Genomic DNA, 14,106 nt, shown 5'->3' on the forward strand with positions numbered 1-14,106 from the left:
TGGGAGGAGACATGCAGTGTCCCCTGAGAGCCAGCACCACACACCACACTGGTGCTAGCCTCCCGGGGTAATGAGACAGTTACACCTCTAGTTAGCATGTTTATGAAATAGATCCCTTCTGTGTGCGGAGACCTGCATGTGGGGCAGTTACGGTGGAAATGCTCCTGAATACTGGAGGGTCCTAGAGGGAACCCGCCCAGACCAGGTCTTAGCAGTTGGGTTCTTACTGACCACCCTCTTCTCTGGCTCTCCTCAGCAGAGGGAATGGAAGGCTGTTCCGGCTGCTTCAGAGCTTTCTCCTCTCTGCTCCCTTCTCTATAGATGCAGATGCCTTGGCTCTACCTGCTGCTAATGATCTCATTGGGTATGACTTTTGACTTTTTTTTTTTTTTTTTTTTTTTTTGAGACAGTCTTGCTGTCACCCAGGCTGGAGTACAGTGGAGCGATCTTAGCTCACTGCAATGTCCGCCTCCTGGGTTCAAGCAACTCTCCTGCCTCAGCCTCTGGAGTAGCTGGGATTAAAGGCATGCACCACCACACTTGGCTAATTTTTGTATTTTTGTAGAGATGGGATTTCACCATGTTGGCCAGGCTGGTCTGGAACTCCTGACCTCAGGTGATCCGCCTGCCTCAGCCTCCCAAAGTGCTGGGATTACAGGCGTGAGCCACCATGCCCAGCCACTTTAGGCATTCTCTAAAACCCAACTGCAGTGATGCTAGATGTGGCCTGTGTCTCACATAGAATTCTGCTACAATAGAGAGGTGGTGGCCACTAACACTTACGGCCTTGCACTTGTGTCATGTCTAATTCTATACTTAAATCATTCCGAAACAAGCCATATCAGTGCTGTCCAATCAATTTTTCCGTAATGCCAAATCTAGGCTAAAGAGTTCCCACTCACCACCAACACATACTAGCAGGTAGTAGTTGGACCAATGTGACTTGAGAGCTGACTGGTGGTTCACCTAATGCCAACTGAAACTTCAGCTCGCTGGCTCCACCCAGTGGTAGCTAATAAGCACAGCAACCTCATTAACATTGAGACAGATTTCCTCCCTCATCTGATGTTCAATCTTACTTACCTGAGATCAATACATTACATTAGCAGGGCCAAGGGACCGATGATCTTCAGCCTATGGCAATTAGAAAAGACGGAAAGGCAGTATTGATTACTGCTGTGGTGATCCCAGCCCTAATCTTTTAACCCTCAGGAAACCAGACAGACTCAGTGCCTTGATGGCACAACATCTTCATTAGATAAACTGGATTCCTTTCCTCAGGAGACCCAATCTGGTCCTCTATGTAAAATGGCCATTTCATTTTCTCTCAGGTCAATTTCACTCTCTTTTATGTGACAGCTAGTGCAGTCTTTGGGGAAATTCGTGGGTGATTTGAGTAGTAACAGCAAGGACATCACTGTAATTATGATAGTGCCATATATTTTTCTAGCACCTCTCCCAAGGGCTTATGAAGCCTTTTAGAGTCTTCATCCCTTCACACAACATTGCTTCAAGGTAGGGCCAAAGCAGAATATCATCACTGTTTTACAAGGAAAGACACTCCTGTGTGGTCTCAAAGCAAATGCTTTTAAGAGCTAAAAATTCCTTTCCCAGCTCTTCACCAAATGCCTTCTTTAAACATAAATACAAATTGTAATGTTAGCAGGTGCGTATTTACAGAGAGAAACAAAGATAATTTTACAATAATGACCAATACTGTAGCTGCCAAAAAAAATCCTAGCTCAGAAATTTAAAGCAGCAATCCCATTTTCCCTACAGAAATGAAAACATACTGAACTTTCTTTTGTATTTAGCAGTAATCCAGCAAAATGTAAGCTTTAATATAGCGACTGAGGAGTGGTAGTTTGAGCCATGAGGTACCGGGGAGCCAGAATCCGCCTGGTGACGACAGTGATGACCAGCAGGTGGCAGAAGTAAATTCCAAGCAGCCAAAAAAACAAAAGCATTCGGAGAATTTTCCCCCCTTCCTGAGGGGTAGGGTGGAGTTTGGACAGGAAGAACTGTAAGAAGCCAAGATCTGCGACAGTCCCAATAAATACAGTCTGGTCACAAGGATACAGGAAGGACGATCTGGGGAGGAATACCAACAAGAAACGAAGCCAGGGACCTGAATGCAGAACTAGCCTCAGGTGACATGTTCTCCTGCACTTACAAGCACCGGCAAAACCACGCCCACACAGATGGGGCAGACACATGTCTGGGTTTCAGCTTCTGCAGACCTTCATCATTTGCTTTCCTTTCTGTTTTCTCTGTCGCCCAGGCTGGAATGCAATGGCACAGTCTCGGCTCACTGCAACCTCCGCCTCCCAGGTTCAAGGCATTCTCCTGCCTCAGCCTCCTGTGGAGCTGGGATTACAGGCGCGTGCCACCATGCCTGGATAATTTTTATATTTTTAGTAGAGATGGGGTTTCACTAAGTTGGCCGGGATGGTCTCGAACTCCTGACCTTAAGTGATCTGCCCACCTCGGCGTCCCAAAGTGCTGGGATTACAGGTGTGAGCAACTGTGCCCTTGGCTACCTCTTAATCACTTTAGCTCTACCTGGTGGCCATTCCTAGGTAGGTGCCCCCTCCCCAGCCCAACCCCACCGGTTTCCTTGGAGGAAACCATCCATGGTGGTTGGCTGCTGGGCCTTGACTCTCCGCCCAGCGCGTCTAGTGCATGGATGGGGTTCCTGCCCTCGACGCAGACATCTTCTTTTTCTGACTTTCCAAAAGTAGCGGAGAGGCAGGAGGTGCGTCGTGAGGTCTGGGTGCAGGACCTAGGAAGAAGAGGTTACAAGGAACCTGCGCCAGGAGCGTGCAGTGCCCTCGGGACAGGCCTAGCCCCAGGGCCCGTGGGTGTCTCTTCTTTCCAGTGGACATTCCCACCCTTTTCACACAGCCCATAGAAAAATGAAGCAGCAGCAATTTTTATTGAGGGACCTAAACTGAAAATAGGTTTAGAACATAATTTAAAAAACTAAAACAGCAAAAGTAGCAAAAAATATATGACCTTTTTAAAAACATTTTTCTTTTTTTTCTTTTTTCTTTGTTTTTAATATATAGCAACTGATGCCTCCCAGCCACCAGGAGCATCTTACCCGATGGGTAAATCTCTGGTAACGACCCTTTTAAAAAGACATGTAAATATATACTCAGATTTATACACTTTGTGTTTTCTTCATAGCTATGTACAGAGCCCCCAGTTCGGGGCTGGGCCCCAGGGCCACAACACTGCCCCCAACCTGGCCTTCACCTCACCATCCTCTGGTACCAGGCATTTGGTGAGCAAAGCAAACTAGTATCGGAATTAGTAAGCCACTGGTACCACCCATCTGGAGCAGAGGTCACCTTCGATCGAGGCTCGAAGCACTGACCTCCCTACTGCTGTAGCCCTGAGGACAAGGCACCTGCCACCAGAGTGCAAGGGGCTTACGGGTGAAGGCGAAACAGACCAAACTGACAGGAGAAAGCTCAGGAAGCTCTCACTTGCATGCCTGTTCATCGGCTCCCACTCCCCGCCCTCCAGGCAGTGCCTGGTGGCAGGGAGGGGTCTTGGTCCAACATCTGGGAGGGGATGAAGTGGCCGGCAGCAAAGATCTGCCTCTTTGCACCTCTCACCAACAGGTGGAGAGGAGGCGGAGGAGGAGGTGAGCTGAGTGGGGTGAAGGCAGGCCACACAGGAAGGCCCCCGGTAGGCAGCGGGCTCCTGCCAGCAGGAAAGGGGACAGGGACGGACAGGCAGTGGGCCTGGCAGGGGCTGTGGGTGAGGGTTACAGCTGACGGTAGAGTCTGGGGAGGGCGTGTGGGTGGCAGTCAGCGGCGTTTGAGTCCGCCATTGGCAAGCTGGGCTGGGTGTCGGGGCAGGCAGGGCTCCTCGGGCAGCGGCTCATGAGAGAAGACGGAATCCTCCCCTGAGGAGCATGTAGAGCTCCGGGTGTCGGGAAAGCTCGGGGAGTACTGGTCCAGGGGCATGGACAGGTCCAGGTACTCCTGTGATGGGCGAGAGGAAGCAGTGATGGGCCGGGCCCCTCCTCCCTACTCAGGGAGGTGCATGCACGCAGTGGGGACAGCCTGAGCTCTGGCTCTGGCATGGGCAGCCTTACCTGGTTGGAGGTCAAGGCCACGATGCGGTCCAGGTCTTCCACCAGCTGCTTGAAGGTGGGTCTCTGTGAGGGCACTGCATGCCAGCAGTCCCGCATCATCATGTACCTGCAGCAGGACCGTAAGGTCAGGGAGGAAGGGCCGCCTACTGGAGATGGACACCCTCTCATCTAACCCCCTGCCCCTCAAGCCCACTCTTGCCCCAGGGCCTGCCTCAGGGCCTCCGACATCTCCTCGGGCTTACAGCTCGTTGGTGCAGTTACTGGGCTTGTCCATGCGGTGACCCTCCTTCAGCAGCTTGAAAAGCTCCTCCACAGGCACACCAGGGTATGGGGAGCCGCCCAGAGTGAAGATCTCCCACAGAAGCACCCCGAAAGACCACCTGCAAATAAGCGGAGAGCCACGGGGTGTTAGAGCTTCTCCGCCTCCCCTCCTCCAGCACAAATCCTCCACCCAGGGCAGTGCCAGGAGACAGAGTGGAGAACAGATCAGCCTTTCAACATCTGGAGCAGAGGAAATGACCACAGACAGTGTTTTGTTTTCCTCTCGGGTGGAAGGAGGACTCCTCAGTCCAGGGAGAATGCAGGACTCTGCAGTGCTAGCAGCTCTCTATCCCACACCTCCCTGGCAATTGCTGTTACAAACTCACACATCACTCTGGTGGGTGTAGATCCGGTCAAACAATGCCTCGGGCGCCATCCACTTCACAGGCAGTCGACCCTGAAAGCAGCACAGGGGAGGTTGGCGTGGCCCCAGGCAGGGCTGTGAGAGCACAGGTGGGAAGGGACTGGGCGGGGGGGTGGGTTCTGAGCCCACCCCACTCCTAGCTTCTCAGATGAAACCACCAGCATAGGGCAGCCCTGTTGGCACTCACGTTGGTTGTCTTTTTATAGTAGTCGATGTGGTGAATGTCCCGTGCGAGGCCAAAGTCTGCTATCTTCATCACATTGTCCTCTGTCACCAGGACATTCCTGGCGGCCAGGTCTCGGTGTATGCACTGAGGACGGAGGAAGGGAGAGTGGGAAGCGGGGAGGTGAGGGAGCTGGAAGGCTCTGTGGGGGGGGGCTGCCACCCATGCAAACTGGCCGACTTGTGTCATAGGACTTCTGCCACACTGCTCTGCCCCCGAACCTCTGCTTTCCCTCCTCTAATATTCTCTGCCAGCATCAGGCTTCTCATCACAGCAAGCGCCCCTCCCTTCCCTCCCCAAATGCTGGCCCCTTATGCCTCTGCTGGGTCTGCAGGGGTGCGTGCTCCCAGGTCCTGCCTCCCAGCACTGCAAGTCCACATGTGGCTGGGCTCAAACCAAGCCAGCCCTTACACACCAAACACTGCACTCAACACTCACAGACAGTTTCATTTTATCCTCATAACAATTCTACAACAGGTGTTGTTATACTTTATTTTCTTTTGAGACAGGGCCTTGCTCTGTCGCCCAGGCTGGGGTGCAGTGGTGTGATCATGGCTCAGTGCAGCCTCAAACTCCTGGGCTCACGCTAGCCTCCCATCTCAGCCTCCCAAGTAGCTTGGACTACTGGCACGCACTACCACACCCAGCTAATTTTTTTTTTTTAAAAGACGGGGTCTCACTATGTTGCCTAACCTCGTCTCAAACTCCTGAGCTCAAGCAATCCTCCCACCTTGGCCACTGCACCCAGCTGATATTATTCTTATTTTGTATTCAAAGAATTTTAAGATGCTAAGTAGCTGCCTGAGGCTACGCAGAAAGTGGCAGTGCACACATCTGACCTTCTATCAGTCTGACCCCAAGGCCACCTGGCTACACGGGTTCTCCTGACTCTGTGGTTCCCAGAGAGCCTAAGACAACACACAGGGTACACATGGCCAGTGCTCAGTGCATCTACAATGCTACCACAAGATGACAAGTCACAGGCTGGAGGACTGGGGGGGACTCTGTTCCCACCCTGGCATTACCCAGGGGAGCCTTCAGGTTCCACACCTTCTTGGAGGCCAGATACTCCATGCCTCGGGCCACCTGATAGGCGCAGGACACCAGGTCCTTGGAGGAGAGCTGCTCCTCTGGGTTGTGGCTGGGGTTGTAGCAGTATTCCAGCCCCGGGGGCCTCCGGGCCTGCAGGTACTCCCGCAGGTTGCCCTTGGAGGCATACTCCACGATGACATACAAGGGACCTGCGGGCACAGGAGAAGAGGCCACGGGGCCAGCAGCAGGTGAGCAGGTTTGGCTTCACCTCAAAGAAACCCAATCCCCAGCAGCATACCCTGGCCACCTCCCCTCTCCTGCCTCCTCTTAGGGGACCTGGGAAATCCATTCTACTACCCAAAGAAAATCAGAGAAATAATTATTCCCTGCATAGTCCAGAAAATTCTCAAGCAACATTGGGGTAAGAGCCCCAGTTTGTCTGTTTATTTATGTTGAGATGGAGTCTCACTCTGTTGCCCAGGCTGGAGTGCAGTGGTGCAATTTTTGGCTCACTGCAACCTCCGCCTTCTGGATTCAAGCAATTCTCCTGCCTTAGCCTCCCAAGTAGCTGGGATTACAGGCATGCACCACAACGCCTGGCTTTTTTTTTGTTTTTTGTTTTGGGATGGAGTTTTGCTCTTGTTGCCCAGGCTGGAGTGCAATGGCGTGATCTCGGCTCACAACAACCTCCGCTCACGGCAACCTCCGCCTCCCGGATTCAAATAATTCTCCTGCCTCAGCCTCCCGAGTAGCTGGAATTACAGGCATGTGCCACCACGCCCAGCTACTTTTTGTATTTTCAGTAGAGACAGGGTTTCACCTGTTGGCCAGACTGGTCTCGAACTCCAGACCTCCCTCAAGTGATCCACCTGCCTCGGCCTCCCAAAGTGCTAGGATTACAGGTGTGAGCCACTGTGCCTGGCCTATTTATTTTATTTTTGAGACAGAGGGAGTGTCTCCCAAGCTTGAGTGCAATGGCATGATCTCGGCTCACTGCAACCTCCACCTCCCGGGTTCCAGCAAGTTCTTGTGCCTCAGCCTCCCGAGTAGCTGGTATCATAGGCATGCACAACCAGGCCTGGCTAATTTTCATATTTTTAGGAGAGACGGGGTTTCACTATTTTGGCCAGACTGGTCTTGAACGCCTGATCTCAAGTGATCCACCTGCTTGGCCTCCCAAAGTGCTGGGGTTACAGGTATGAGCCACTGCACCCAGCCTGAGCGCTCTTAGCCCATAATTACTCAGCTGCCTCTGTTAACACACCGTGTGTGTGAATCTAGGTATCTGTATTCTTGAATGAACACCAATGAGCGGAGCCCAGACCCTGAAATAACACATTTTAACCTCTGCTAATGTGGCCTCTCTTAACCCCCTTCCCTAACTGTGGCTGAGAGAGGCCTTGGGACTGATACCGCAGCTCAGATCTTCTGCCGGCTGGGCAGGGAAGGCCAGTCTGGCCGGTACCCACCGTCCTGCGTGCAGGCCCCCAGCAGGTTGATGATATTCTTATGCTTCCCGATCATCTTCATCATCTCCATTTCTGAGATCAGGTCTGACAAGTCTTTCTCTGTTGCGTCCGCTTTAAAGAACATGTTGAGACTCATTTACTTGGGAAGGGAGGGCAGGATAAAGGCTAAGGGAGTGGGGTATGTGTCGAGGGGCTGCTTTTCCCTGGGACTTGATTCTCTCCTCCCCACTTCCATCCAAACTTATTTTCTCTTCCGTCTAATGGGAGTCGTTGTTGCAATAGGTGGTAGTGAGTGGGCAGGGATGTGAGGAAAGCCTGCAAGCGATGGATCCAGGATAAACACCTGACCGCAGCCCAGGTTGATACCAAGGAACAGAGTGAGGTCACAGAACAATCTCAGGGTGCAGAACACCCCCTCCACTCCCAGGTAACCCCAAGCAGGCAGGGGAGCAGGGGTGGGCAGCAAAGGCACCAGAGAAGCTGTTCTGCTGGGTCCGAGGCCTGCTGCTTGCTTGGAACGGGACAAGATTTTCTTTGCAAGGACAGAAGCATCACTTACACTTCAACATCTTCACAGCCACTTTGGTCACACGGTTGGGTTTGTCCTTGTCCAACCCGATGGCCTCTGCCAACACCACCTGCCCAAAGCAGCCCTCTCCCAGGGGTTTGCCTAAGACCAGTCTTTCAGGGAAAACAGAGAGTGGCATAAGTTGGGGCTGGTGAAGTTCAAACCTTGAGAGGCACCCCATCTCCACCTCTCTGTATTTCACCCAACTGCAAGCAGAAAGTGGCAATGTTTCTGCAGGCATTTCATGAACCTTCACCGCCCAGAAGGTGTTAGTATATGCACCTTCCACCACTAGAATAGCAAGCAAGGAACGCCTTCAAAAAGTTGGGAGTTAAAGTATTATTACCTGTCCCGAGGCAGCTCCCAGCGAGGGTCTTCAGGAAGCTCATACTCGGAGACCCCTGCTAGCATGGGAGTCCCACTGGAGGAGAGCCGTGATGGCCGAACCAGAAGAACCCCAGAGTTCATGGACGCACTGGAGTCAGCAGACACCTGCAAGGAAGAGTGGGGTCACCCTAGAGCAAGGAGCGGGGTCAAGGGTGACTCCTTTCAATTCCTAGTCAGGGCTTCCCAACAATGGCAGAGACACGTGTCTGTGTATCTGATGTTCCTTTCCCAACACAGAGTGTTTCAAAGACCATGGCAGGCCAGGAGGCCCAATTTCTAGGACTGACCTATTTCTGCCATGAGCTGGCCTTTCTAGACTTCACTCACCTTTAAATTAAGAAGACCAAATGCACCTCTTCCAGCTTGACATTTTATAACTGATCATAGCAGTAACAACTCTATTCTCCTGACTCTTTGCAACTACTTTGCCTTAGTTTATGGATTCCTAACTCCCAAAGCACCTTCCAGAATGAGCACAGGCTTCTGAGGAAACGGCCACTCTTGCACACACCCTCCCATGCAGAAGGGTGGGCATACAGGGGACAAGGGTATGGTATGGCTGATAATGGTTTGGCTGTGTCCCCACCCAAATCTCATCTTGAATTCCCACGTGTTATGGGAGGGACCTGGTAGGAGGTCACTGACTCATGGGGGCAGGTCTTCCCCGTGCTGTTCTTGTGATAGTGAGTAAATCTCTCGAGATCTGATGGTTTTTTGTTTTGTTTTTTTTTTTTTTTTTTTAGATGGAGTCTCGCTCTGTCGCCCAGGTTGGAGTGCAGTGGTGCGATCTTGGCTCACTGCAAGCTCCGCTGCCGGGTTCATGCCATTCTCCTGCCTCAGCCTCTCGAGTACCTGGGACTACAGGCGCTAGCCACGACGTCCAGCTAATTTTTTTGCATTTTAAATAGAGATGGGGTTTCACCGTGTTAGCCAGGATGGTCTCGATCTCCTGACCTTGTGATCCACCCGCCTCAGTCTCCCAAAGTGCTGGGATTACAGGCGTGAGCCACCACACCCAGCTGATCTGATGGTTTTATAAAGGGGAGTTTCCCTATACAAGCTCTCTTCTCTTGTCTGCCCCCACGTGAGATGTGCCTTTTGCCTTCTGCGACTGTGAGGCCTCCCGGGCCACGTGGAACCGTGAGTCCATTAAACCTCTTTCTTTTGTAAATTGCCCAGTCTTGGGTATGTCTTTATCAGCAGCGTGAAAATGGACTAATACAGACAGTCCTCTTCTCTACCCTGCATCTCTGCACTTCTAAGCAGCCCTTGGGGACAGTTCAAATTCATGTTATCAGCTGCACATTCCGTCCAAATAGGACTTCCTCCCAATCCATGTCCCGGGGGTCCGGAGGACTTGCAGTGGGATATGGAGGGTGCAGGAAATTCACGGGCTACGCCAGCTTGAAACAGACTCTGGAACACTTAGTTCATGACATTCCACTGTGCCTTGCCCAGAAGCCAGAAAACAAGGCCCAAAGTTGTAGATTAGGGACAATGGAGAGGGCAGGGCATTAGAGGCCCAGAGAGAGAGGTGGTGCTGAGTGTGCAAATCCCCCATCTACTTTCTGTTACCTGTCTGCGCAGAGGGATGCTCTTGGCCAGCTTGTGCACAGCCATCTGGCTGTGGAAGTCGCTCTTCTTGGTGCCACTCTTCATCTTGTAGACGATGACCGACCCTACCATGCAGGAGATGAGGAAGGCCCCTGTGCAATAGATGATGATCTCCAGGTACAGGGGCGAGGTCATCACCGCCGGCCTCTCTTCCAGAGCTGAGTCAGTGCGAAGAGGGTATTAGCAGGCTCGGAGGGCCCCGTCCATGTGAGGTCCCGCTCCATTAGAAAAGCAACACCTATCTCCTGTGTCCTGGGAACTTTTAGGGAGGAGAAGAACTACGGCAGGTTCTAGCTAGGACCGGGATTGTGGCACGAGGAGGATCAGACGACCCCCTGATCTTGGAGGCTGCCTTCAATGGACTCGAGCCATGGAAGAGGGATGGCCTAGAACCATCGTGCTACATCCTCATTAACTCCTGAGCCTCCTCGCTCAACTGGACTGGAGAGGTACAGGCACCCAGGGACCCTGTAAGGGCCAACTGAGAAGTCACTTCTGTGTGCCTTTCTTGGTCTCCTTTGGGAGCCATGGCCCTTCTCTGCAAAGCCTCAGCGCTGTGTGCGTGCACTTAACATGCAGGGACAGAGGTGTTTCTGAGTCCTCTGTCCCTAAGAAGCCACAGGGTCCCTGAAGGCAGGGTTGGTGCCTCGTTTATTTCTGCAGGCTACAGTACCTGGTGATGGTGGCACTCACAGAATGAGGACAGAGGACAGGAGGGGAACCAGCCTGTGCCCTGCTTAATGTCCCACTTCGGGTCTGTGTCATCTCTGTCGGGGCACACAGGTAAATATTTACTCCTAGCCAAACCACAGGCAAAGCTGACTTAATTTCCAAAAATAAACTTTTCTGGTAGTTCTTACGAATTCTACTTATAGGTCCCAACCCCTAAAACTTAAGGAAATGCGGCGGCAGGGGGCGGGGTTGCATTTTGTTATTCTCTTCTCCCACCTTCCGATTAGGATTCACCGCCCCTCCCCCCCATTGCCACAGCAGCTAAGCCAGTTCGGTCCACCTTTCCCTTCAGCATGGAAGGCTGGGAGGCTTTCATCCCAGCACGTGCAGCGCTGGTTTCACGCAACATGCTTTGCCCCACGGGGGTGGACACCCTCCTCCTTCCACAGGCCTCCTCCCAACCTTCCCCTTTAAAACCCAGCAGCCAGCCATGGAGGCGGCACCCCTGGGAACCCCCCCAGAGAGGCATGAGGCACGACCCCAGACTGAGCCCAGAGGAGAACGTCCCAAGGTCTGACAAGGAGACAGCAGAGCTGATAACAGGGAGAAGTGTTGCTGTTTTTTCTTTCCCTGATGTTGAGGAACGAAGACAATTGATTGGGAGCACATGGGGAGCACGGACAGGACCAAGACAGGGACGGCGATAAAAACAGAACGCTTTTCTGCCTCCAGTACGGGCATCCGTAGACCCTGACAGGCAAGTAGGGCAGAGTGGGAAAGGAGGGGAGAGAGGAGAGGGCAGTGCCAGCAGGAACAGCCAGACCTACATGCAGGACATTCGAGAGACAGCAGCAAGCCCTGGCCCCGCGGTCACCAGCCACCACCCTGAGCAGGCTGCAGGCTCCTTCCTCCCTGGCTCAACACACAGACTTCCCCTCTTGGGAGAGGAGAGAAGGCAGCAGCCAAAGAGGATACATGGGCGTCATGAAGCCTGCTGCGGCTGCCTGAGACAGGCCTTTCTGAAGGCAGCTCAGTTCACCTGCCCAGGCTGACCTCTTTCTCCAAAGGCAAGAGGATGGTAGTACAGAAGGGTGGACTGCCCTTTGCAAGCAGCAAGCCCCACCCTTGGGCTGAGCACCTGAGAAAGGAGAAGAGGCGTAGGGCCCTATCTGAGACTTTTCAGACACTCAGTGCCCAGCGGACTGGGGAGGCTGCTAGACCCAAGGACGGAAGGAGCCTGCCCTGGAGGAGTCTGGCTGCAGGGTAAACCCAGATTCCGGGCATGCATTGCAATGACCAGGGGGAGAGCAGAGGCAGGTGCATGGGTGGGAGGCCTCCGTGCGCCTGCAAAACTAGGGAAGCTCTTCTCTGAGCCGAGAGGATTCAGCTCTGAAAGCTGGGGCAGCATGTGGCACCAGGCAGGCAGGAGCCCATTCTTCCAGCTCTCCTGCCTCTGTGTCTCCCCGAGCCCGGAAATGCATGCTCCCCCCGTGCCCGTGGCAAGGGCAGGACATCGAGAGGAGAAGTTACAGTGTGTACCTTCCAGAACGGTCAACCATGCAGAGTGATGGGAGAGTCCGATAGAGTTACCCGCCAAGCACGTATACTCCCCTGCGTCCTCAAAGGAGACATTTCTTAAGTGAAGCACCTCCATCTCTTTGTCGGTGGTATTAACTCCAGCAGTCTAGAAGAGACAATGGAAGCAAAATGGACAAGCATAGGACATGAGACCTCTAAGAGACGCAGAGCAAGGGAAGGAAACAGAGAGAAGGGGGACCAGAGGAAGAAATGCTCCCCCGCATCTTCTTTGCAACAAGGAACAAACGAAAACCACCAGGCAGCAAAACCTGTTAGAGGAAGAGGGTGAGACCCTTAGGGAGGAACTCCGGCAGACCTGAGAAGATGACGGCTGGTTACGACCCTTCACCAGACGCTGGCAGCCACTGGCCCATCCGAGCATGCGGGCGGTGAGCGGCATGGAGAAATGGAGCCGGCGGGCAGGGGCTGTTTGGTTTCAGGTAAAGATAGCCAGAAGGTGAACACAGGAGGGATGGCGGGGGCTGCAGACACACACATGCGCACACACACACACTCGCGCGCATGTGTGCATACACAGCCAGCAGATGCGAGTGTGCAAGGGAACGCCTAACCCCTTCTCTGTTTTTTAAGAGATGGGGTCACATTCTGTCAACCCAGGCTGGGGTGCAGCGGCATAAATGTAGCTCACTGCAGCCTCGACCTTCTGAGCTCAGGCAATCCTCCTGCCTCAGCCTTCAGACTAGCTGGGACTACAGGCACACACCACCATACTTGGCTAATTTATTTAATTTGTAGAGATGGGGTCTTGCTATGTTGCCCAGGCTGGTCTCAAACTCCTGGCTTCAAGCGATCCTCCCACCTCAGCCTCCCAAAGTGCTAGGATTACAGGCATGAGCCACCGTGCCTGGCCTATGGCCCCTTGTCTTAACCACCACTCACTCACACCTTCAGTCTGAAGTACTATTTGTAACACAGCAAGACCGTGTCCCCGTGAGTCCTCGCATGGATCCACACACAGCCAAGGAACACACAGAAGGCAGAGAGGGAGCCCGCAGACACCAACACAATACCAAACCAAACCAGCCTCCCAGGCCGGGTATTTTTCCATGGCTCTGGGCACTAGAAATACAGTAGGGTGGCAAGGACAGTCCGGTACTGGCTTCTCCGCCTGCCCCAGCAGCTTGGGGCCTACATCAAATCCCCAGCACAGGATCCCATCCATCTCCCCATTACCTTTTGCCACAGGTCTGGTGACAGTGAGCCACGCAGACTGGTTAGCTTCACCAATATAATTGGAAACCTTACACACATACTCCCCGCTCTGGGCCTCTGTCACATTGAACAGGGTCAGCACCTCCGCATCCGAGCTATTAATCCCCGAATGCTGGAACAAACCAACGACACACCAGTCAGTTGGGCAAACGCTGAGACGTGGCCACGCATGTTGCTCCCGTGTAACTTTCAGGCAGGCCCAGGGAGCGAAGGGAGATGTTAAGTGAGATTTCTTATCTTTCCCTTTTAGATTTTTTTTTTTTTTTTTTTTTTTTGAGACAGAGTCTCACTCACTCTGTCACGCAGGCTGGAGTACAGTGGCGTGATATCAGCTCACTGCAACCTCCGCCTCCTGGGTTCAAGCAGTTCTCTTGCCTCGGCCTCCTGAGTAGCTGGGACTACAGGTGCCAACCACTACACAAGGCTAATTTTTGTATTTTTAGTAGAGATGGGGTTTCACCATGTTGGCCAGGCTGGTCTCAAACTCCTGACCTCAAGTGATCTAAAGTGCTGGGATTACAGGCGTGAGCCACTGCG

At 53.0% G+C, this 14,106-nt stretch overlaps 1 protein-coding gene across 24 annotated transcripts in view; it reads right to left on the reverse strand.

Annotated features, from left to right (window-relative positions):
* Positions 1-2,916: 2,916 nt before the first annotated feature.
* Positions 2,917-14,106, reverse strand: part of FGFR1 (fibroblast growth factor receptor 1) — a 58,060-nt gene continuing 46,870 nt past the window's right edge. For 20 of the 24 annotated variants that reach the window (XM_015145064.3, XM_015145063.3, XM_028852157.2 and 17 more), the window contains 11 exons: positions 12,298-12,442; positions 10,048-10,244; positions 8,432-8,577; positions 8,077-8,198; positions 7,518-7,628; positions 6,067-6,257; positions 4,981-5,103; positions 4,756-4,826; positions 4,351-4,488; positions 4,109-4,214; positions 2,917-3,995 (listed from right to left, as the gene is read on the reverse strand). In XM_015145064.3, coding sequence (XP_015000550.1) covers positions 3,819-3,995; positions 4,109-4,214; positions 4,351-4,488; positions 4,756-4,826; positions 4,981-5,103; positions 6,067-6,257; positions 7,518-7,628; positions 8,077-8,198; positions 8,432-8,577; positions 10,048-10,244; positions 12,298-12,442 — 1,527 coding nt within the window. In that variant the 3' untranslated portion in view covers positions 2,917-3,818. 24 annotated transcript variants of the gene reach the window in all.

This window comes from Macaca mulatta, chromosome 8, assembly GCF_049350105.2.
Source record: "Macaca mulatta isolate MMU2019108-1 chromosome 8, T2T-MMU8v2.0, whole genome shotgun sequence".
Lineage (NCBI taxonomy): Eukaryota > Metazoa > Chordata > Mammalia > Primates > Cercopithecidae > Macaca > Macaca mulatta.